Below are 25,731 nucleotides of genomic sequence, written 5' to 3'. Positions count from 1 at the left end.
ACATGTGATTTCTTTTTTTAAAACAGACCAATTTCCCACTTCTCCATCTGACAGCAGTCAAAGGCCCTACAGTTTCTTAATAGCTCTGCAGACAGGAGCACCAGAGAAAGGGCTTAAGTAGAGATTTGTGTTTGCAACCCAGCTCAGGCAAATACTGTTTCAATTATCAGATTCCAAAATAGAATTTGGAAACAAAATATAAGCAGTGGCGGTCTGAAACTCGCTGCTGACTTTGCCTTTCAGAAATTAGCTGTAATTTTTTCCACTGCTTATAGGAGCCTCTTCTTTACTAAATAAAGTGGTGCATATAAATCAAACAAACTTCAGACTCTTAAGCAAGGGTTTTATTTTTCTTCTTTCACGCTGCCACAACAGCACATCAGATTTTTCCCTAAACAGTTGTTTTTATTTTGGTTGAAAATGCACAACTGTTTTGGGAGGCCTCAGAAGCGGCCTAGGGAAAGTCTAGGAAAAAATATCAGCTTCAATTCTGGAAATTAAAATAAAACAATTGATCTTCTCATTTTTGGTCTTACGCTCCCCAGCCCAGTCTCAGTGCCTTTGATTTCAAGGCCTGATCCTGCCAATATGACTTGCAGCCCATTAAAATCAATAGGACTGCCAGATCTGATACGTTATTGGGGACTGAACCCAGAGGTAGCATCAGAGAGGAGCCCCCATGTCCATGTCTGATGACAAACATCACTGTTTTTGACCTGCTGTCATCTACAAAGCTTATGTGCTGGTAAGTTTGTCTGTCCTGACCAGTGGGGAAACGTGCCTGCCTGCTGTTGCTGCCTTGTTTATAATTAAACCGGGCATGTTTCAATGCAGAACATACAATTTAGCCTTTGACAAAGCTTGGGCACAGTGTTGCCAGCCCCCCTCTGTCACTGGAATGCATTTAGTGCTCTTCTGCGAAGAAAAAGGGGTTTCCTTTGATCACAAATTAGCCCAGGCTTTCAGGAACTGACGCAGGTGATGGCTTGGTTTTGTCAGGCTGTTTGAAAAATAGGTTGAAAGTACAGCATTCAATTTATCCATCTGGACTGGGGAGGGTTTTGACACCCCACCCCACCCCCACCCCATTTAGATGTGAAGGGAGAATTTAATGTGCTGGGCACCTCTCCTTCCCCCTCACTCAATGGAGACCGCAGCGCTCCCCACATACAAACTGCCCCACAGCAGCTCCTACACTCCACAAAATCTCCTGAAGGCAGGAGGGAAGGGCAGGCTGATAAAAAGCCTTATCTCCCTGCAGGCATCACAGCACCAGGCAGGAGGGAGCCCCTTCTAAAGCAGCTGTGGGCAGGAAAGGGCTGTTAGCAGCACCCTGCTCCAGCAGCATGGCCAGGGTGCTGGGTGAGAGCAACAGCACTGTGTGGCATGAGGGGAATGAGCCCATAGAGCCAACTGACTGGCCCCAAGATGACAGTGAGATAATTTTATCAGATCTTTATTTTTAAAAAACAAGCACACAACACTTTAAAAAAAAAAACAACCCTGCAAAGCTGGGCCTGATACAGCTCCACGGAGGCCCAGTACTGGCGCACAAAAGATGCATCCCAAAATGGAAATGCTCCGTGCCCCAGCACTGATGCCGGCATTAATACAATTCAAAGCATTCCTGATTAACCAGAAGTAGTAAATAGACGTGTGCTGGTCCTATTCAGCAAAAAAATAAAACCAAACAAAACTTGTGCTTTCAAACGCCTGCCTGTGCTCCCCTTCGAGGAATGCGGAGCCTTTGCCGTCCACAGAAGAGAAGGTATTTGGCAATTCTAATTACCTAGCCACCCCGGTGCCGCTCCAACTTAATTTTAAAACACTATTTATACGGACTATTTATATATTCTTTGCCACAGCAAAATGGGAGCTTGTGCTTGTGACACAAGGCACTGTTCGCAGCAGCTCTGCAAACTTCCAAAAGGTAGCACTTTATCCCAAGGGGACCACACACGGAGCTCGGAGACTATACTAGATGGCATGTGACACAGCCAGCTATTCAGAGCTTGGTACTGGGCTGTGAAACCAGGGGGAAATTCAAATATGCATAATTCAAACACATTTGGAGAGACAGCAAGAAAATAAAACGTTTTATCAACTCGCGAGAAGCGCATGTTGCCAATCCTGAAGAACTGTCTCCAGCCATTTCTTCACCAATCTGTTATTTCAATCTGTGTAATTATTTCCAGGGTCTCTGGCTTTTATTATCATGTATCTGGCTGAGTTACAGTTTTGTAGATGCTGTCTGATAAGTGTTGGTTTTTTTTAAAAAAAAAAACAAAAAAAAACTTCATACAAAGAGAAGGGTGCGTGCAGCAGGATGTGCATGGGGAACGTCCATGCACAGGACAACCTCGGCTTGAAACTGCAGGGACAAAATCTGCTTTCAGCTGTAACTGCAGAGCCAGACAAAACGCATTTGGCCCTATATATTTTAATAAATACCAACACAGGATGCCTTTAACTATTAAAAGAAAAAAAATGGGGTTTAAAAAGTCCAATGTGCTTTTCACTCTCTACTTCTTATATCTGCATAGGCTGAGGATAACCAGACCCGCTGATTCTGGATATAATCTGGAAGTTCCCTTTCAAGAAAGCATTTTACCAAGTAGTGTCTTACCAAGGGAGTTTTTGCTCAATAAAAACCAAGGCTTTCCTGAGCATGGATAATAGCAATGCTCACAAATGTTAGTGGCTGGAACAAGACTATCTTGGCTCCCAGGTGCTGGTAGTTCAGTATTATTTAGTATGTGCACGCTGCAGTGTGTTTACTTGGAAAAGGAAAGAATGTGTTTTAGTTGGGAGCCTTCTATTTTAATAAGCCCTGAAAATACCTCTATTGAAGCTGTAAAAAAAGGTTATTTTTACAATTTTTATGTCAAATGCAATCTGTCAGCTTCTCTTTTACTATGCTGCATTTCTCACAGTTGCCTCAGCTCTTACAACTACTTTGCTTATCTGTGCCACTACAGTAGTTGTGTTATCTCTGGCAAACAGAGGAGTCTGGAAGATTGACTTTAGAACATTTTTGCTGTACCCCCTCCAAAAAGCAGAGTATTCCACTGTGCAGGCCTAAAGGAAAGAACAATCCCAACAGCTGCTCTTGGGTTATTCTCATTACTTTTTTCTTAGATATGAAACAATTACAGAAAATGGGTCCTTGAGTTCCCAAAAATCTGATTTAAATAAAAATTATCCTTCTAGGAACTGTGGCATTGAACATACTCTGTTGGGAGTTTCTGGTTTGCATTGCACTGTAAGTCTAAGGCTTATTTATAAACAAGTAAATAAAGTTTATGGTTTCCATTGATGGCAAGCACCTTTTACTCAGTGCTGGTCTCTCTTGCCATGAGTATGGCAGTGGGTTACTTTGAAGAGCATCCCCACAACGTAGCTGCCATCTCTCTAACACAGAGACGAAGGCAGGGGAAGCCCTGCCCTGAGGGTGAGAAGAAGGAGCGTGTACCAACCTTCAGCACCGTGACATAGGGTGTCCCATCAGGTCCGTATTTGCTACCGTTGACTTCCACGTGTTTCAGCCACTGAATGTGAGGCTGGGCATCGCTGTAGACCTTGCAGTGAAACTCTACATTGCTCCCTACCACCACAGTCTGGTTGGCAGGGAGCCCTGCTTGTAGGATTGGTCGGTGGGGTGACCTTTCTGAAAAAAAGAGAAAAGAGAGAAATCCTCATTTGCCCCTCCTTCCTCCGGGAAGGATTTTCCTCTGAACCCTTCATCTCCTGGCTTTTCAGCAGAAAGGCTGCAGACTGGGATTGTCTTCCCTAGGTGTCCTGGGCAGCGCTCTACCCAGTACTTCTCAAGCCAAACAGGGAAGAACCACCTGGGAATGTAGGAGGCATCTCAGCCCTTCCATTCCTTCTGACCCTTCAGCAGACCAGCTAAGTAATTTATTGATCACAGATCTGAGGCTGAATTGTTGACCAAAAGTAAGTTTGATGTTGGTTTCAGAAGATGGGTTTCAGCCCTTTGGGAAAGAAACCAAGCTTCTGCTTCCCATATCCCATCATGCACCTGTTTAACAAACATCACCACACATCAGCTGTTGAGGGAAAACAGTGAATCTCACCTAATACATCAAGCTGGTACGTGTGCCTAATATTGCCGTATTTGTTCTCCACAACACAGGTGTAATTTCCTCGGTCTGACGGCACAACACTCTCCATCACCAAGCTCCACTGCTGGTGTCGCAACTAGAAGAAATCAAACCATCAAGCCTGCGGTCAAGTGCCATCGTCACCAGACCATTCAAACCAGCAAACAATCAGTAAACTTCTACACACTTGGCCAGCATGAACGGACCCCAGAGTAGGCCTGAACATCACAAGGACCCATTTCAAGGGTCGTTGAAGGCTTAATGTGATGGGGAACTATTACCAATGCATGAACAATGCAACACAATGTAACATGCTGAGATTGCAACAGGGACTTGTAGATGCTTCCACAATGATAACAACAATGAAACAGCTGACAGCTGAATGTGGCACCTCTCATCAGAATAATGACTTTAGAAGGCATCAGCTAAGGTAACTCTGATCTGCTGGTCCCCTCTACCAGACTACTCTCTCCCAGAGACTCTGTCAGCTCAAAATATCATACTCCTGTCTGCAGACCTTTACCACCTGCTACATATAGGTGAGATGTCTAGAAACAATAAAGATCGTACTTCTTTCCCCCATCTATAACGTATTTTAAAGATATGTACTATGGAGGCAACAGGGCATGGCATCTGTCTGAGCAGAAATGGCTGTCTAAAAGTTAGTCCCCTGAATTCCCTGTAAAAAACATGAGAAAACATGCCCAACCTTAAGTCTGGTCCCTAGGATGCCTGGTCATCCCTTCTCTTTTGGCACCGAGTTTTATACTAGCTGGTTTTCTGGGTGTGGCTGATGTCCATAGTTGTTGGTTGTTCAGTAGCAGAACGGAAAGCACAACCCATGTTTCCACCCTGACCTGCTGCCCTGTGCTCCCAGCTAGAATGTTTGTTTCTAATAAGTATGAAGGAAATTATGGATATGGAAAGCAAATCTTGAATTAATACAGAAAGCAACCAGCACTAATAAAGATGACTTCACGATGCATAGCGTACGAAAGCTCTCCAAATCTCTGTATATTAATTTGATGCCTTCTGCCGCCCAGAGCAGAACATTTAACTTTATTAAACATTTTGAAGGTGACTCCAAGGACACAGAAGCAGGAGATTACAATAACGCTACACTACAGAATGTCAAGGCTGATGGAAAAAACAAGGGCATAACTGCTCCTGGAGGTTTCTTGCTGCAGCAGGTGAACTCAAATATGAAGTCATTTAACCTCTTCTGCTACACATAAATTGCATCCACATGCTTTCCTTTAAAGGGCCAAGTTGCAATTAAAGCCAGAATTTTGCAAAGAGAATGTTTAAAGCCATAGGACTAGACAGCTTAGTTGCAAGATAAGCAAGCAAAAGCCATCTTAACAAAGCCCCTTGCTTTGTAGACCTCTGCGTCCCTGGGAACAGCACTGTTGAGCACCCCACTTTCCAGGGGCCACTGAATACAGCATTTCCTTTCATTTCAGGTTATAGGTAACAGGAGGCTGTGGCTAAGCAGTCTGTACAGAAATCTCAGTTGTTGCAGATGTCTGGTCATGTCTGACGGCACCCTCTGCCCACCCAGCACAGCGCAGATGCAGAACCAACACTACACCTTTTGTAAAGCAACACCCCACTCAGCGCACCTCTGTAACAGCGTAGCAATTACAGGGTAAGAGATGCTGTGAGAACAGAGAGCTTGGACCCTGAGCTCACAGCTGAACACACCAGACTGGCAAGGAAGTTTCGATGCAAATTTGTGGCTGCTCAGTGGCTCATTTCCATACTGGCTTGTCTCACAGTTGTGTATAAAGACTTCATTTAATCCACTTTTCAGCATTGCAAAGCACTTTCCTCCAGAACCCCTAGGAGCTACTCCAAGGAAATGGGGCTCCAGTTATATGGATGACTCCCTAGTCAGACCTGCATTATAAAATCAGGTCCAAATTAGGTGTTTTACTTAGCATGTACTTTCAAAGATGCTTTCATGACACTTTCAAAGAACTCTTCATCAGGTTTGTGATGGGGACTTTGGACTCCAAATGGAGAGGAGAACCTGGGGGGCACAGCCTCATGGGGCAGAGCTTGTTTGGAAACTCTTCTAGAAGCAATATTATTTTTTTTTCAAGGTTGAGACTGGTGTCTAGATTTAAAGGATAATAAAAAGGGAAGTTCCCAAGTTAGGATAGTTGCCATACTTGATAAAACACTAGAAACACGAAGTGACTTAGTGCAGGCATTAATCAAGTGGGTGAGATACTGGAAATCCCTCTGGTTTATTTGGTGTTGTCATTCTTGGCTCCTTGTGAAACAAACATTTGCAGACACACTTGGAACCTCAGTCCATGTTTGCCAGACTGGTATGCAAGTCAGTGCAATGGTCTGGGGAAGGGATAATCCTCTATCTCCCCTCCCCCTCCATCTTCCCTTCTAGGGTCATTTAACACACAGAGGCTTACAATATTAGAGATTCCAACAAGGATTTAACCATTAATGCTCTTTGGGAAATTTCATATGATAAGTCATATGAATTTCTTTTCTTTACTAGTTAAGGATGAACTGTAACAAAACTAGGTTAGCCTGGACTTCATGTTTTCAACACTCACCCTTCCCTCTTGCAGACTTAACACCAGGCAATCACAGGATCTAAATGCTGTTTGCAAGAGGCAGAAGTGGAAGAGTGGTCAGCTTTCATCTGCTGACCACAGACCTTTCACAATCAACGTTTAAACTCTTCCACACGCTGAAAACAAATGAGAACATTCCCAGCTTAAGGATTTCTGGGTTAAGACCAGATCTCGAGATGAAGTAAGCCAACCAAACTCTGCCAGATCTGGATCTTGCCCATTCTTTTCAAGCTGCCTAATCCTGTTATGAAGCTAAGATGTAACAGGGAATTTAAATCTTAAATACATGAGATACTGAGCAGGTTTTCAATCTCTTTTTCTGGTTCAAATCTCAGCTGATATCTATCAGTATATTTATACTGGATGAGATTTACATTAGACTACTTATATCTAACCGCAGCTCAAGAGCAAAAGCAAGCAAATAAGGGAAGGAAAATTACAGAGAGAAAGATGTCTTTATATTGAGAAAGGGACAAAGAACTACACCTAGACAGATAGAGAGCTTAAACCAATCTTGCTGTAATTGGCCTGACATTGCCTTCAATAGCTCTTTAAGCATCGGCTTGTTGCTGGAAGGTGCCCCTAGAGAAACGAAGCACAGCGATGCCAAAGACTCACTACCATGTTGCAGAGCATGAAACGTGTCAATTTAAACTCAAGGGTAGATTAAAACCACTGGGAAGTGGGATGGGGAATTGCTTTCAGCTTTAGATTTTATTCTGCAAGCATAATTTAGTGCAGCTGATGTCACATAGTTTTGTAAAAAGCCACTCGAACGGCGCACGCAAGCCTGGAAATACTTCATGATGATCCTTACAGCCTGCAATTAGTAAAATATGCTTGTGCTTTGTGAATGTTATCTCCCGAAAGGCTGTTTACCCACAGGAGTTGCTTCCCCACTTCTTTTTCCTCCTTAAGTTTTCAGTAGATCCAAACCTGAGCGTGTCCTCAGCCTCGTCCAGGCTGGAGCAGGGACAGGGCAGAGGAGGGAGCTTCAAAGGCTTCACTGGAGCAATCACAAAAGGCTCTTTCAGGAATGGGTCTGAGCTAACAGGAAAGCAACAGCCCAAAACTGCAGGGAGGAAAGACTTTTTTGAATCCTTTGCTGGTTTTCTGGAGCCCGGCACACTTTGCATGCCTGGCCCTGCTTTCAAAACGCTAGAGATGGGGTAGGCATCAGCACACTGCTATGCACAGTACTGATGAAAGTGCCTTCCTAAAAATCACCTTCTCTCCTTAGCAGCAGCCCAGGGATATGCCGGGGCTGGCAGACTGCAGGCAAAAATTGTTACTCAGGAGTCCTTCCTGCTATGCTGATTTTGTTATAATCAGCTGCTGCCAGTTTTATTCCCCCCAAGTAAAAGCAGAAAGGAGTCTGACTGTGACCTCAAGGGGACAATGGAATAACAACAACAACATCAGAGAAGAGCCGATTTTCCTGTTAAAATCCTGCCATAATTCATAATACACAGTAGCTCCGAAGCTTCTGGCTAATTAAACCATTTTAGTGTAGTCCCTTAGCTCTATCTGTAAACACAAGCCAGAGCATTTTCCAGAACACCTTATGGTAAAAACGAAGGAGGGAGAAGAAACCAGCCAAGGAGCAGATGCTACTACTCTGGCTACAAGGGAATCCAACACTTGACCAAGGGTCAGTGATTTATACCACAAGAATGTTAATGACCACCAGCATGACGGTCCAGCTCTTTGGTGAGGTCCTTTCTACACCTTCAAAGGATGCAGAAGTGGTTTTCCTTGAAAGCTAGGAGTAGCTACGGCTTGGTCTAACACATCTCAACACACTGGGCTGATCTCCAGAAATCAGGACAGAAATTTCTGCTCCTGCTTTCCATCGCTGTCCACAATGCAACCATAAACCCCGCCTCATTTTTACGTAGTCCCTGAATGACTACTATAGACAAACTCTGAGGGAATTAGCCCTCATTCCCAAGGGACAGCAGCCCTTTTTAACACTTTGGAAAAGTGATCAAAAGAGAGATTCAAACCAAGGCTGTACCTTGATGCCCCCAATTCTATGTTCTCCTTTGAACTCCTTGCCATTTTTCAGCCAGTAGATGGAAGGAGTTGGGTTTCCACCCGCCGGACATCGGAAGCGAACGGTGTTGGCGGCGGGAACTGCCAGCAGCTTCTTCTCCATCTTATCTGGCCGGGTCCAGAAGGGGACACCTGAGAAAGGAAAAAGCAAGTTGAACAGGCCCATTTCTGCCGCAGAGGATATCAGCTGGTGAGCAGATGAATTTGAGGAGGCTTTGACGTGTGCGGAGTGACAGTTAAATTGCTACCTGCTGCAGTTAAGATAAATGACACAGAAATGCTTTCCAGCTAAATGACTCTCATAGACATAGACAGCATGTTTGCATTTTAGGTTTGTGATGAAAGGTTCATGACCAGGTTCTTGTCTCGGTAATGCCAGTATCAATCTAGAGTAGCTGCTTTTAAATCAACAGGGAGAGTTATCCCAGATCGGGATGAGAATCTGATGTCAGCATGTAAAAAGATACAGATGTACCTTCGGGACAATAGTAGCCAAGAAACATGAAAAGCAGAAAGATGTTGGAACTGTAAAAAAATGTTCATGGGCCAGAAAGGGAGCAGAGAGAAAGTGTTAGCTGAGTGTACTGGAAAATTTTGCTTCTCGGTGAGCACAAATGTAGTGTAGCGTCCTTAAGGGAAGGGAAAAAAAAACCAACAGTGCCAAACTGGTTTATCATGTTTATGTTCTTTAAGTGCAAGTCATTTTAGTTTTAAAGATTCCTGTTACCTTTGAACAGGGATAAGTTTTAAAACACCAGTGTTAGCATGAGATACTTTTTATAATCTGCCTCAACTATAGCGATGTTTCTTGGCTGTGTTACAAACATTACATATTAACTCCAAATTAAGGCAGCAGCAGCAGCAAACTCATTATACTGGGAATAAAGAAAGTTTTTTTTTTAAAAAGCCTCCCAAGCTTTCATTTCTGCTTAAGGAAATACTGCAGAGCGGCACGTGGGGTGTTTCCCCTGCCATGCTGGGGGCCATATCCAGCTCCCCAGCTCCATGTTCCACACCAAGGCCAAGGGAGATGGGGGCAGACAGCGTTTGGGCTGCAAAATAGCAAAGAGGAGTCCAAGGAGTGTAACGGGCATCTTCTCCAGATGGGAAGGAAGCATCCACAAGACACAGAGTACCCAAACCCAGCAGTCGCAGACACCTGTGTGCTTCCGGCCAAGACAAATTGATGGTGCTGGTCCTTCAAGCATTACCTTGGAGAACATGATGGCCACCAAAGCACCACTGCTGGCCTCTCCCACAGCAGTGACAATGCTCAGAAACACCACCCAGCATCACAGTCCCACCTCAGTGCTACTCTGATGTCTCTGTAAGCCACTTCCCCTTAATGACAAGGGTGTACAAAGTTTTCCCTCTTGTTGCATCCCTCTGAGATGTACCAGAGCTGCTTCCTTTCTCCAGCACTCCCCGATGTACTTAGCCCTGACATGTTTGGCTCCACAAGGCCCATCCCATTGCAATTCCAGGTAAGTCAGTGATGACCCCACCTTGGTCTAAGCTGCCAGTATCCCCCATATAGGCTCCCTGCTGCATTTCAACTCCAGGGATTTTGCAGGCAAGGTCATATAGCTCAGCCAAGGCACTCCATGCACCCACCGATCTTTAGCACCTGCTAACGCACTCCACATGGTCCCCGCTTCCCAGGACTCCCTACAAAGCCCACCTGGCCACAAGGAACTGGATGTCAGGAGCTAAATACAGGAAGCCCTCCATTTGCTGGAGACGGCCCCACTGGGTGCATCACTCCCACTCACCTGCTTTCACACCTCTGCAGCTGGACAGCTAGACACAGGTGCCTCAGAAATGCTGTTCCAGGTTGAAATCCAGTATTGAGGGCTACCATCTGCCCTCAGACTGCCTTGCACAACATGCCGTGATGCCTGTCAGAGTCAGCTCCACATATCAGAGGGATCTGGTGTTCACCCATGCCAATATGCCTCATTTTTTTAAACAACAAAACTGCTTAAGGCCCTTTTCTTGCCAGGATGGCACCAGAGCAGGAGTACCACCAGCACAAACAAAAGCAAAAGGAGGAATCCCTGCAATTCCCGTGCTCCTGCAAAATCCCAGCTACAGGACACTTCACTGTGAACACACGGCACGTCCAGAAAAGGCCTCAAATGCTACACAGGAACATGGGCTAAAGTGGGGCACTATGTAACTTCTACCTTCTGCTTCTACCACGTAACAATCCACCTTCCAACGTCTAAGCTTAGAAAAATGGTGAAGAACTGCACAAAAAAGGGGGGAATATTCCAGAAACTGTTAGAAGAGCAGGTCTTGATGGTAAAGGAAGATGCTGCTAATGCATGCATTGGGAAGGGCAGGGACCAAGCAAAGGCTGGGCAAAAGCCCAGGCAGCAGCAGGGGCGTGAATTTGGAGGAGGACAGTTGGGGTGGTGTTGGGAAGACTGAAGATGAAGGAGCTGCAGAAAACATGTTGGGAGACACCTGGTCCTTGGTTTCTGAAGCAAAGGCTATTTTCTGGCCAAACACTTCCTTTTGGCAAAGCACCCAGGTTTCCCAGGGACTTTACCAGAGGGTAAGGGGGCTGTAGGGGAGAGTTCAGGAAAAGGCCAGGCATGGATAGAAAAGTCCCCCTTTGCCACAGCTATGAAGGGCAGCCAAATAACCTGCTGGTTTTGTGTGATTAACGTATCTGCCTACAATAAACCCCATTTTACAGCATCGGTGACACTCACCCAGGCACGGGGGTGTAACTAGATTGCTTGGGCACCCTGCCAGGACTGGGCTCCTCCTTGGGCTGTGCTTTTGGGGTGCATTCCCCCTTCCACACTAGCTGTGTGGGCTGCGAGGCGATATTTCACGTTTTCTCACTCAAAAGACGAGTTTGAATTTCATAGGAGACCCATCAACCCACTGGCTGCAAATTTTGCCACTGAAGCCAAGGGGGATTTTGCCATTGGACATCAGAGAGGCGCAAGATGGGGCCCAGGAAAGTTTCCACCCAGGGATAATCTCCACATGGAGCAAAGGCAGGATCCGCTCCTCTCTCCTGCAATTAGTCACAGCTTCTTCTCTGAGAGCCTCCCCTCTGTTTGGATGTTCTTCCGTGCAATTTGGGGTTTTTCAGGCCTGGGCACCCCTGGATCAATGTGCCAAAATTCGAACAACCAGAGCATCGCTCTCAAGTCGAACTGGAACTAAAGAGAGTGTCTACACATTGAAAACGGTGCCTTTGTTCTCACTCACAGGACAGCAAACAAAACATCACTGCTTTCAGTTTGCTGTGCCCCCAGAGTCCTTTCATTGCTGCTTTTTAAGGGGGAGAAAATGTTGCTAACTCTTCTTTTCAAGCAAAGCTGCAAAGCTCCAGAGAGTTTCAGGAGTGAAGAAGGAGGAAGGATGAAAGACAGGAAAAATTTCTAGACCCGTTCTCTCTAAATTAATTACGAGCAATGATTTTGCATGCGCAGGTGTGAAAAAAAAGGGACCCGCAAACATTATCACCGGCCCTTTCCCATCATCAAACACTAAACCCGACTGCCCGTTTTGTTCGTTAAAGACACTGGCCACCCATCCGACTTGAATGACCAATTAAAAAAAAAAACCGAGAGCGATACTTGGAATAATTAATACAGCCGAGCGCTCATTTAGCAATTAGGAGCTGCCACAAAATTCTGCGGCAGGCAGAATCAACCCTAATTGTGTAATTTCCCCAGCTGACGCCTCTGAGTACACAGCCAGATTTAATTGGAGATTATAGGGGCTCTTTGAAGGTGCTGGGGCTACACAGCGGGGGCTCCAAACAAACAGATACAGAGGGGTAGGGAGCACTGGGGCAGAAGAGCCGTGTGTGAAAAGGGAGTTTTGTTTTTGTTTCAGGGCCAGGAAAAACAGCTGTAGAGAACAGCGGTATTGGAAAGCCTCTTTTTGCAAAGGCAGATCTTGGTTTGTGACAAGGCTGCAACAAACGGGCTGATGATTTGAAGCTGCTGAAGTTCTTTCTTCTTTTCTGCTGCCCATCCCTAAAGGATGCCCCATTTCTGTACTGTCCTTTGGAAAGGATGCTTAAAGGAGGGTGAGCAGAGCATGGCACTCTATGTGGAGGATCTGTCTCCATGCTCTCCAAAGGTTTTTGCATGATATATTAATTTATTTTAGAACAGCTTTGCTCTTGTTTTCTTCCTTTGGTATTTCCAGCTCCTGTCATTCAACAGTTTTGGGTCAAAACCCTCAAATTAACGAAACTGGCTTCAAACTCATGACACTACTAGAATCAGCTCTCCAAGCTCTTCTCTATAAACATGAGGATAAGGAAGTCTTGAACACAAGTAAGCCAGAAAATTAGCTTATCATCACAAGGGGCCAGGAGGCAGTGGTTTTATTCAGTGATGTGCAATATAGCAACACGCAATGAGCCAGTCCTGCATGGATTACCTCCCCCTAAATGTGAGTAACTATCAGTTATTTTGCATGAAAGCGTGTTTATTGCCTTCACTCCTCTAACTACTGACCATGGCTACGTCTGATAGCCAAGCAGGGGCTCATACACCTCATTAGCACGGTATCTTATGGCCTCATGAGATGGAGGACACAGCTCTTTGGGCCGTCCATAGGACATGGCACTGGCTACACCCACATGTCCACCTGCCCGGGATGGTCCTGCAGCCCCTGTCCCCGGTGGGATGTCCCAGCGGTGGTGGTGCCAGGGTTAACAACATGGCTCCCCAGACTCAAGAGAAGATCTGTGAAGGTTAAATGGAAGGTCTGATGTCAAAGTAACATAAAGCACATCCACGTCACGACGCGCCATGAGGTCTCACCATGCTAGCACGTCACGCTAATCAACCGTTTTTTAAAGCAGAAGAGAATCCAACTTTTTATAACGAGACCTTTAAGCAAAGCCAGTCATTACCTTCGGGTCTATAAAAAGAGACAGCCTTGAAGTCAAGAAGACCCAGAATACAGGCTATAAATACATGTGGTGAAACGTGCATTTTCCTTTTCAGTGAAGAAAAACCCATGTCTTTCTGTACCATAAACTAACTGATGTTTTGTGATACCTGTTGCTAAGAGATGTAGTGTACTACAAACCACATTTTTAAAAGTACAGAACGATTAATTGTGCTCATCAGAAGCTGCTCTGCAGCAGGAACAAATCCTGACCAAACCTGACCCTCCCTATGCCTCTACCAGGCTTCAGCAGGCATCAGGAGCCCTGAGCACCTCTGCCAAGGTGCCTGTCACCTTGCAGGATCTCGCCCTTAATTAGAAGCTATCAAAAACCACTAACTGCTGCTGACGGGTCGCCTGGCACCGTAACTCACCATTACTGTCCACATATTGCACGATAAAGTGGTATGAATTTATTACAGTGGGAGACCTGTTTTAAAGAGTCCTGCATGTCCAATGGTATGGGCAGGAGAAATTTTCCAGTCACGTTGAACTTCTGCCAATGTACATAGCTGATTGGGAGTTCAAATGCAAGACATTTATTTATTAAAAACACATACACACAGGCAGCTCGCTTTGCAGAAATATAAAGAGCATAATAAAACACAACACTAACGCCTCTGAAGCATGTAATGATCCTGATTAATGCTATTGCCCTTAAAGAAACAAGCACTGGGATTGAAAGAGATTCAGAGTAAAAGCACTGAGAGGCTCTGGCCTGGGGCTCCCTTCCCCATGTGAGGGAAAGAAAAAGCCAGTAAAGCCAAAGAGGTTGCTCCCACTTACGGCATCAGTACATTTGGCCCTTGGCTAGGGTAAATTTTATGCCCTGACTCCAGCCAAGATGCTGGTAAGGACCAGAACCAAACCAGCTAAAAATAAAGCAGGGCAAGGGTTGCAATGGTGTATAACTGGTGTAACGTCAGTGTAGTAAAAAAAATATATAAGTGGGTTTGTCTGGATTTACATGCAAGGAGAATTTATAACTCTAAGTCATCAAGTCAGATTCACAGAATCAAATCTCAAAAAAACGTTATGCTACTGCTGCTCTAGGATATTATAGCAACGATACTACTCTGGCAGCTATTTCTAAATTTTCAGATAAACATCATCACAGTACTATCCTGAGGTCACTGATTTGAACACAGAGGAAGAGCTGCTGTCCGAGCAGGCAAACATCTGGATGAGCTGCTCCACTTGGGAGCATCTCTTGGAAAGAAAAGCCCTCTGTATCCCAGAAAAACAAGTTACCTGTATCTTCTGACTCATCATCATCATCTTCATCATCACCTGATGAAGGCGAATCTAGGAAAAGAAGCAGAAAGAAGTGAAGCAGAAAGAGGATGGCACATGGGGACATCACGTTGGGCAAGGCTGTTGGTGCCACAGTGGGCTCCAGCGAGGGAGGACAGCCAAGTGATGGGTCACCCTTCCCTGCAGCTCCACCAGCCTGTCCCTCCCACACTGCTGGGCCAGGGACCAGTGGCCAGGAGCTTTCAGAACTGGGAGAGAAGTCATGAGTTTGCCAGTGCCCTGCCACCAGAGATCGGGGTCCAATGCCAAATACTATTCCCTGTGTGAAGTGCTCTTCTCCTCATAAATACAAAAGCAATTCCAAAAGGGGAAGTTTCTTTTTGCAGAACAAGCTCTCCCCCATGTTTTTCCCCTCTAGCACTCACTCTGAAGACTTTTTATTTCACCGAGTCTCAAAATGACAGGTCAGCATTTCTAATTCACTGTCCCTGCATTTTTCTTTTAACTCAATATACCCTTGCCACGTCTCCCTTCGTTAACTCCTTGCTCAACCACTCAGACCAAAGTTTTTAAAACTTCTCCTTGCAATCAAACCTCTCTCTTGATGGACATTTTGATGGCTACTCCGTGAACCAGTTCCCTTTGATTATATTCCTCCTACAGAGGCACCTCAAGGCTGTAACTGAATACAGGTTAACAGGTGGAAATTTTCCATCTGTATCTCTCCAAAACATCCTGAACAGCTTCACTTAATATGGTCTAACATCTCACCTTCTCCAAGCTGTCCACAATGAAGTCTCAGTCCCTGTACCCCCACCAAATGTCTACTGTAAATGTAAATCCCATTATAAAATACCAGCTTAGTAGATTTAGTTTACGCAATTTAATACAATTCAGTGTCTGGAAGATCTAGCATCACTGACTTCGTATAACCTCCATGAATTTCTTTTTTAAATAAAGGCAAAATGCTAACAACCCAGCAGCCTTTATATTCTGAGACAGGGGTAAAAGAACTTGGCCTTAAACACTAGAAAATATGAAACTTTATGAGTGTTCAACATGCGGCCAGAAATGTAAAGCACTGCTTTAAGTCAAGCCAGGCAGAACCTCCTTCATGTCAAGATGCACTTGAGTTTTCTGCTGTTCTCTGACCAGCTCAGTGGAAGTAAAAAAAAAAAAAAGGGGGGGGGGGCTTTTTTTTTTTTTTTGGAGAGGAAAAAAAAAAAAAAAAGAGGTAAGGGAAAGGTAACAACAACTGCTACTTCTCTGCACAATTGGGAAGGACTTTCCAGATATATTCACCATCTACAGGTGCAAGTAACACAGGAATCATCTCCCTGCTTTGGACTGCAGTGGCATATCATGCTTTGCACCTTTCTCTTTGGCAAAGTCTCAAGGAAGACTTGAAGCACATATCTAGCTGCAAATCCACAGTTGAGGTCCTGCTGGCAGCAGAACTAGGGAAAAGCCACAGGGGTTGCTGAAAGTGAAGTGGATGTTTAGGTGTTTTGGCTGAACCAATAGGTTTACTCAAGTCCTGGCGAAGGCAGAAACCGAGCCAAATCCCCACCAGCATTGACAGAGGAACCAGCACATTCTCAGCCCTGCACTCTCAGATTTGGTTACCCATATATTAGCATGTGATTATAGTTTACTTCTGATTTCCAATGAACCAACCGTGACCAGAGGAGCAGAATCAATTTTTAAACCAATTCAGAAACATTTCCACAAGATTAGGGGATGAGTCTTTGACCCTGATTGTGGTTCAGATGAGAGATACAGCTTAGGTTTTAAGACCAAACATCCCATGTTCAGAGCTGCTGTCCTATTCAGGTTACCAAAACATCACCTTTTTCAATAGGTGACTAAAAATTTGTAAGCTATTTGTTAATCATTTAGTAAAATAGTAATCCTTTTCAGAAGTTGACGAGTACTGGTGTCAGCAAGAACTGCTAGATGCTATTCTCAAAAGGGCTTTAATTATGAATAGAAAGGGGTTTAATTTTTTTAGTCACCTGTTTTGAAGAGCTTAGTCTTGGGTATCTTGAAAGCTCTTTTCACTGGTACCAGCCTGCAGTATGTGCTCACCACGGGGGTGCTGAGGCTACTAAATCCAAAGGCTGTTCTGTGCGTGAAATGGTTGCAGAAATGGAGCTTCTGCCAACAGGGCTGGAGATCAGTTTGGGCATGCAGCCTCCATTTGTGATCCTCTTCAAGTGCTCAAGCTTTAAGAGGACAGTATGTTTCTTTTTGTAAACTAGCAAAACACTCAAGCCCATTCTGTCAAAGGAGGCATTTTAAAGAGATCAAACCCTGCCATTAATCAGCCTTCATCTCAACCCTGTAATGCCAGCATCTCCTTGCTCTACCCTCAGCATAAAGCATCTCACAGTGTACAACGGCAGTCGCTGCAGAAGAGCCAATCTGACTCAAAACTCATGGCCCCACATAGAAAAATCCTGATATGCACCTGGAATCTGGAAGCGTCTCTCAAAATGGGACTTATGTGTATATCAGCTATTCTGAATGTACCTAGCCTAGTTTTGCTCATTTTAGAATACAGATCAGAGCAATTCCACTTTGTTAGCACAGATTTAAACCAATTTAACACAAAGAACAACTCCAGCCCCAAACAACACAGATATCCACATAAACACCTGACCAGATACCCAAACCAATTGCTGGCGTTACCTTTAAGAAGTGGGAACACAAACCACAAATCTCCGAATACAATCTCATCTCCGCAGTGCCACGCTGAGCAATCAATACTAATTATGAAGAAATAACTGAGCATACGAGAGGCGCCACTATTGCCACACAGAGCAGGGCTTCAAAGTTTAGAACAAGTGCTGCTGACAGCTAAAACGGAGACTCCCACATTACCCGCACTTTGGTGGTAATGACAGTGGGCTAATAGAATCAAAGACTCATAATGCTGTCAGAAAGCAGGTTCAGGTTACTCGCTTGTTCTTAAGCTGTTATTAGCTATTATTAGTGAAGAGGAAAAACACTGGGGCTTAAACTTTTTTAAAAGCAGAGGATTATCAGCCCTCCCACTATTAAAAACAATTTCTCACTTTACGAACTTTTGGGGCTGGCAGCTGTTTCATTTGAGCATGTAACCAGCTGCCCTCTTCTGCCTCCCTGCTGCCCCTTGAACTCAAAAGCATTTTAATGTCACCAAAAAAAAAAAAAAAAAGGAGAGCAACATTTCTAACAACCAGCAGTTCCTTGGATAGTTCCAATAATCATACCTAGTTAAAGGAAGCCTTTCAAGGGCCAAATACTTCTTTAACCATTTAATTGATATGACCTTGAAGCATTCACAGCAATCTCCAGTAACATTCAATGAAAAGCAGATGTTGGTGAAGGCTTGCTGAAACGAGCTTTTATTCTCATGATGGTTTGATTCTCTCACTTACACAAAATCCTATTTCTGGCACGAGAAAGCCCTTTATGGACTGGATGTGATTTACAATCACAAACATCTCTGTGTTTGGTTTTCAGACAGAGCCCCTTACTTTTTGAGAGAACTCAACTTTTGGAGGCAAGGACCTACTGTTCAGGGATGCTTGAAAAAGCTCCAACAGCCCAAGGGCAAATGTAAGTTTTCAAAACCGTAGACCCACAAGGGGTTAATTTTCCTGAAAATTCAGGGTTTTACTCTGAGTGATCAGGAGGCTTTCTATCTGCTCGCAGAGATGGGTCTCCATCTACCAATGCAGCACCCTGAAAACATGGAGATGATCTTAGTGCTAGTGGTTACCTATCTGGGAACAACGTATTTTTCTGACACTCTCTGGTTACTGATCCAGGCTTGCACAGCTTGTAGCTCTTCTGTCCTACTGTCCTAATCATGGAAAATATGGTCAAGCAAATGACAGCATGTGCTTTGCTAACACAGCACTTGTTTGCACTGTATGAATCCCAATAAGTACCTTTGATGAAGCACATATTTGAGATGTACACAGTTTACAGATAAGCTACTTCCGAAACAAACTAGTAATTTGTGATAACCAGGATGGAGGGAAGAGATTTATCAGCTGTAATAGGGAAACAGTTTTCAGGAACGTCCAGCTTTTACATGTAATTTTGCCACTGATTTGTCACATAAAGTGGAAAAAGTCACTTAACCTCCCTGAGCCACAGTTCACTCACTCACAAAAGACTTCAAAGGCACATGTAGCATTGCATCTATTTGAGTGTTAAGGGGGATTTGGGGTTTAATCTGACCAGCACTGTTTCTAAGTCTCGCTCAGTATTAACATCAAGCTTTAACATTTGGTATGGACATGCAAGAATTCTTCGACTGGTTTGTTCTGTCAGTCTAATCACTGCCAGGAGTTACCAGGGACATAGAGACCTACTAAGTACGGATGAACACCGCAAAGCACCAGCTGTACTGAACACGTGAAGGGGCAAAAATTTAAAAAAAAAAAAAATCCCTGAGACATCTGTATTTCTGTACATACCTGTAACTCTGACTGTAAAGTTTCCCAGGACCTCGCTGGAATGCCTTGGCTTGCAACTATACAGCCCCGAGTCATCATATGACACATTGATTATCTTCAACAGTTTTTGTCCAATATGAGTTCTGTTGGTAGGTGCAATCCCGATACCATCTTTAAACCAGAAAACAGACACTGAAGAGCCTTGGGTGTTACAGGAGAGTTCAATGGTATCTCCACTTCCAAACACCAACTCTTCCAGAAAGGCGGTCTCGCTCCTCAAGTATTCTGCAAAGGGAGAAAGAAATGGAAATGAGTAAATATGAGCAAGCGTCAGAGGATGAAAGAGCTTTTTAAAAAGAAATTTATATTAGCCCCACTGATGCTTCCATGGGCCCAGAGCTCCTCCTTACCTCTGCCAGAGGTAAGCCTTGCCTGCAACCAGATAGGTAGTAATGCAGAAAGACAGCTGCGCACACTACAGTCAGGTCTCTGGCTGTTCTACAAGGATGGCTTCAAACCTGTAGTGACCAAAACATGGCCATCCCACGAGGTGCATCACCACAAACTGCACAGACCTCTGTGCAGGGTCATTGCAACACCCAACATTGCATGAAGGGCTGATCTGGCAGAAATAAGTGTGTGCTGAGAAGTTCACAGTTCAGTCTCTGGAACTCAATTTCTTTACTTCTGTGAGTCTGTCCACAATCCCTGTGAGACCCAGCAAGGAGAGGATACAAGGAGCAGAAATGGAGATAAACCCGATTTCTCAAGTGACTCTGGGTGGCCCAAAAGGAACCTCTGTGGGCTGAAGGAAACAAGGGGGAAGGCCAGACAGAAGACGCAGGTTGGAATAGCTCAAATAAATGAACCCACCACTAGCTCCCTGTTGGAGTTACCCCCCGCGCAACAAAGAAGTGCAGAACCAAAGACAGCATGAAAGCTGAAATCTCTGTTTTTTCAGTCGATCTACCAGCTGTGGCAGTTTGTTCCATGAGTGATGACAGTGAACCTGCCACAGGCTGGAGGTATTCGTTTTACCACAGGATAATGACACAAGGAAGGCTCAAGCTCAGAAATCTCCCCATGGAGGAATGTGGGGCATGTTGAAAGTGCGGTTCTTGGGTCTGATGGTCCTCAGGCTCATTTTAGTGACATAACCTCACTCTTGACATTGAATGCTTTATTCATCCTTTACACCAGTTTAATAAAGAAGAACTGGCCCTCTACAGCTGCCCTCAACTCAGTTAGACCAACAGCAAGACTGCCATTCTCCCCACCTTGTCTATGCTAACCAACATTTTCGCTTGGCATTGCCCCATCTCTATCTTCTGGCTTACACCAGCTCTGAGACTGTATGCTCCACCAGGCACAAGCCTGGTTATGCCCATAAGGCATAACCATCTTAGTTTGTACAATATGTATCACAGAGGATCCTATTCCACGGCGAGATGAAGATGCTTTGGTGCCATGATTACATAATTAGCGGGCAAAAAGTAATTCAAAACAGATCCATCTGACCCTAATCCTATGATCCAAACCCAGGTGGCCTGAATTGATCTCTGACAGTAATCAGACACGGACAGGTGATCCTCATTTTACAGCTTTAGCATATTCACAGATTACAATTTGACTATGAAACCAATGCAATTACAGGAGCTCTGAATACCTGAGGATGTGGCACTGGCTTCAAGCTGCTCTTTTGCCATTAAATGGAAGAGTTGGAGCGGATTATGAGAGAAAAATGTATTGCTTTTTCTCTTCTCGTCATGCAATTTTTTTTTCTTGTGGAAATGTAAAAATTAAAAATATAAAAACATTTCAGTCAACAGCCTTGCAGGGTAGCAATAAAGAATCCTCGGGTCTGAAAATGTGGTATTTCATGGGAGGTATCGTCTTGCAGGAGGCAAAGCCCACACTCATTGGGGTTACAAAGAACCTTTCCTCTGATACCCTGGCAGCACTTCCAACTCAAATATTTTAGGTTTTGGCCAGAATTTTGTGGTATTCATACAGTCAAAGATTTAGGGTGGGGGTTTTCTTCTCTTTTAATGAAAAGATTTTCCCTGGAAGTGTGTACTTTTATAAAAAGAAAAAGAAGACAGAGCTCCAGCATCTCCTTCCTATCAGACCAGCACCTGTTGCGACATTGAGTGTTTGCCCATGGTCTCTTTCCAACTGGGATATATCCTTGGGGAAAATTCAACTGAGAAATATTCTGGTTTAAATGTTCCTTTCAGGTTTTTTTCCTCCTTCTTTGAGACTATAAGAATTTTTTCAGTGGTACCAACTCTGGCTTCTAATTAGAAGGCCCTGTATACAGCTTTGCACTTGCACGACTGGGTACTGATCTTTGTTTGTTGACTCTGATGGAAGCTCTTGCTAATTTAATCTACTGGAAAACAAACCCCATGCAGCTGCACAATCCCTCCACACAAAATACACAGTTTTACCCAAGCTGTTTGCTAAATGATCAGGACTTGTATATTTTGGCTTTTGCATCATAAACCTACCAAACAGGAACAAGCCCAGACGAAGCACGACCCGAACTGTACTGCTTAGCCATTTAAAAGGAAATCAAGCTTTTTTGAAAGCCGTAATAAACCGGGGTTAATGACAAAGTGACCAACTATTTTTATAAACCATAATTAGGGAATGCTGAAATGAAGAGGAAATTTGCTTTAGACTCAGAGCAGAACGACTGGGGTCTGAAGCTTCTTCTGTGGAAAGAAGCATCATCTCGTTTCTGACAACTTTATTTTGGCACCTCTGCCCTCCATCTCCCCAGCCAGTTATGAGCGGGTACCGTGATGCCTGTTAAATGCAAAGTTCAGCCCTAATGACTTTATTCCTACTGACAGGGAGTAGTATCTGGAAAGACAGAGTGGTGAATTAAAAGGAGAATATTACTAATGGTTTTAATCTCACTGCTTTACACAGTTTTTCAAATTTCAGTTTATATGCTTATGGCTTAAAAAAGAAACAGTCCCCAAACTGGACACCTCCATAAAGTACTAAAATGTGCGCTTAAGTGCTTAAGCACTTTGTCCAACTGTGATCTTGGAGAACGAAATGTTATTCTTATTATTCCTAATATAGCTTTCAAATATGATGATAAATCTGAAAGTGGAGACAGTCTTGCTTCCATGTCAAGAACAGCTGGAGTTTAAAGCAGGGAAGTAGAGCCCAGCACCTCCTTCCTGCCTTCCAGCTGCAAGTGCCAGGTGTTTCCAACACCTTCTCAACATGAGACACCAAGACATGAAGGTGACATGAGACTGCTCTCTCTGAGGCCAAGCATCCAGCCATCAGACTGACTAGTAGAAATCATCATCTCTAACCACGTGGCAGGAGCTGTGTGCACTTGGGCATAGATGGGATGAGCCCTCCTGGGGACCTGGGCAAGGGTTTGGCCCCCTTCTTCATCTTGCATCTCCCACTGCTAAATAATACGGAAACCAGTACAGGGGAGCAGCCGCCAAGCTCTCCTCACACGGTTGCATCGTGCATCTGGACACGCACCTTTGACTGAAGCAGTCAGAAATCTTCCCACTGCAAAGCAGCACTGCAGGGAGGCAGGTTTCAGATTTACTGGAGCTACAAACACACACCTCCCGGACCTCAGAACTGGATCTTAAGAAAACCGTCCTTGATGATGGCAAACAACTATCCCCATGGATCCTTTAAAACCTTCCTAAAGCATTTCTATTGCAAGTCAGTTTGCAAAGGTCCCTCCTGACTCTCCCAAAGGAAACTCCCATTTGGGATCTAACTGACATTAACAGCATCTTTTCAAAATCCCCAGCAGACATAGGTATAAATTACTGGGGAGTTAACTCATGTAGGAGTTATGGGAGCCCACTCCACCACTCGCCAGAAGAGCAGGGATTAATGAGTTTGCAGCTTTATTGGGTTCTTTGAGAGGAGGAGGCAATCTAGGTTGTGGGCTCCCAAGATATGACTAAAATTCAACCACTTATGAGTTTAACCAAAGCAGTAATGAGTTGAGAATCACCTAGAGATGCTTCTAATGGAGATCAGCACTTGCAGCATCATCACCGCTGCTGGTATCAAGCATGCTACAGAGAAAAGAGGCAATTTTTAAGCTGTTCAGAGGAGCAAAAAGGCAGCAACTAGCTGGGAAGCACCTTCCACAACGAGAAGCAGCTGGCCCAGCAACGCTAAAATGCTTTTGTATGTATTCACTTACAAGGGTAACATACTTCATCTCTGTAGCTGCTTGGCTCATCCCAGCAATAATTCACTTTCTGTGTGGTTCGCAGCTCCAAGTGCTTAAGTGTGTCAGTATTTCCATCAGATGTCTGCTCCTCTTAGACATCAATACTTGTTCCTGGCTGAGCATGGAAATGTTTTATTTTGTTTTAACACAGGCAGCTCTCAAGAATGTCAGGAAGATATGCAGTTTTTTGTTTTTCAGGCATGAAAAGGACGATGGGGTGGAGGGTGGTGGGCTATTCCTGGGCTGCTTATGACCCCCCAAAAACTTCAAGCCAACTTAAGAGCCTGGCTGGTGCCCTCCCTGGTGCCAGGGACTATTTCCAGGTGCCGTGGCAGAAAGCCTGGGGCTGCTCCTGGGTGGTGAAGGCCCAGGGTGCCCACGGGAGGTTCAGTGGGGTGGGAGAGCCCCTGGGCCCTGCACTGCCTCGCAGGGTGCTGGGTCCTGGCTCCAGAACACTCCATCTGGTTATTTCCCTTCACCTGTGTTTTTCTTCCTGGAATAGCTTCCCACAATTCCGCTTTTTCAAACATCAAAGGGTTTGGGAGCCTCCCAAGGGACTGCTCAGGTAGGGTACATGCCTGCCCCATCATCCTCCTCCTCCAGCGAGCATCCCACAGCTGGGACACATCCACCACGCAGCCAAAACCCCACCGGGACTGCCCCCACAGAGGGCTCAAGGCACACGACCTTCAGTACCACCAGCAAAATATTCCTCACCTCACCCTGAACCCTGGCAGTCCCGGAGAGGCTTTTCAGCATTGCTTCACAGCCCGGTGGTGGAATGGACTAAGCAGCTCATTTCTAAGTGGATCATATTTTCCCCTTTTCAAGCTGGACAAGCTGTATTTGGCATATTAACAAGCTGAAAGATAGCAGCACTCCACACATTTCTCTCTTCAGGTTGATTTGAAAACATTTCTTGTTCTATGTATTATATTGCACCAAATCCACTGTGACGGGATATATTATAGGATTACAGAGCAACAACCATGCCAGAGCTTTCTCCTGTCGAGTTTGGTATCCCATTCCCAGGGGGATGATGGTCACAGCCACCGAGTCGGTGGCTAACTGCTGTAGGGATATGGAAACCTCCCCTGGCCCCAGCACTGGTGGGATGAACAAGGCCATGATGGCAAAGAGCACACAGGCTATCTCCAGGCTCAGACCAGCGCCGAGTCCTGTATATAAGTGTTCCACCTGCGTTTATAGGGGCCCATGGTATTTATTCAACACCCACAACAGTGTTTTTCCCTAATACCTGTGTCACTGCTCATGGGACGGGGCCGCTTCCCCACCTCACCTCAGGACTTCTGCGCCAGGAAGAGCAAACCCCATTGCCCAGAAGGGAAGCAAGACACTTTTCTTGCCAAACACTGTTCATTTGGGACTTGCCTTCATTTAAAAAGCAGCCAGGAGGGGTGACACGGGCTGACAAGCAGCCGCAGTGCCACCTCCCTGTGAGCGCCCTGCGATGTCCCTGTTCCCTCCATCTCCCCAGAGAGGCAGACAGGCCCCGGGGGAACACTGAAAACCACCAAACCAGGCGCAGGCGCCGCACAGAGCAGCAGACCCTGTGAGAGGCGGGCATGGGCACGGTAAGACCCTGCAATTGCCTCTTTCCCCAAGCACCTGCCTTCTCAGGGCAGATAAGATCAAGGGAGCGCCCCCGCAGCAAAGCGAGCTCACCTAAAGTCACCGCATACCCTCACAGCACCCCAGGGAGCTGATGGGGTATTTTTTATGTATGTTTTTTTTGGCAGTGCTTCCTCTCCTTTCTGCCACAGCCAGGACGGTGCCAGTGGCAGAGCGTCCTGGCCTGGCCATGGCCGTGCCACCTCAAAGGGCACATCAACAGCCCAGCACAGCAAAATATAATAAAGAAAATCGAAGCTTTGTATGTTTTATATGTATAATATTAAATATATGTCTATATATAACTATATAAACATATACGTACATAAATACAATTTATACCATTTTATGTATATGATATAGAAAATATATAAAATAAAAGTATTATACAAAATATATATCCTGTTTTATCTCTTCCCCTCTTTTCTCCCTCTCCAAGGTCA

General features: G+C 44.9%; 1 protein-coding gene across 7 annotated transcripts in view; it reads right to left on the bottom strand.

The window, feature by feature from the left end:
• FGFR3 (fibroblast growth factor receptor 3) overlaps nt 1-25,731 on the bottom strand; it is a 55,775-nt gene that overhangs the window by 13,637 nt on the left and 16,407 nt on the right. For 6 of the 7 annotated variants that reach the window (XM_064448959.1, XM_064448960.1, XM_064448962.1 and 3 more), the window contains exons 3-7: nt 19,441-19,704; nt 14,966-15,019; nt 8,742-8,911; nt 4,095-4,218; nt 3,477-3,667 (exon numbers count right to left, since the gene is read on the bottom strand). In XM_064448959.1, coding sequence (XP_064305029.1) covers nt 3,477-3,667; nt 4,095-4,218; nt 8,742-8,911; nt 14,966-15,019; nt 19,441-19,704 — 803 coding nt within the window. The remainder of the gene's footprint in view (nt 1-3,476; nt 3,668-4,094; nt 4,219-8,741; nt 8,912-14,965; nt 15,020-19,440; nt 19,705-25,731) is intronic. The other variant, XM_064448965.1, reaches the window with a different exon arrangement.

The sequence above is a fragment of the Phalacrocorax carbo genome, chromosome 4, assembly GCF_963921805.1.
Source record: "Phalacrocorax carbo chromosome 4, bPhaCar2.1, whole genome shotgun sequence".
Lineage (NCBI taxonomy): Eukaryota > Metazoa > Chordata > Aves > Suliformes > Phalacrocoracidae > Phalacrocorax > Phalacrocorax carbo.
Note: the sequence above shows the minus strand (reverse complement) of the source record. Positions and strands in the feature narration are given on the sequence as shown.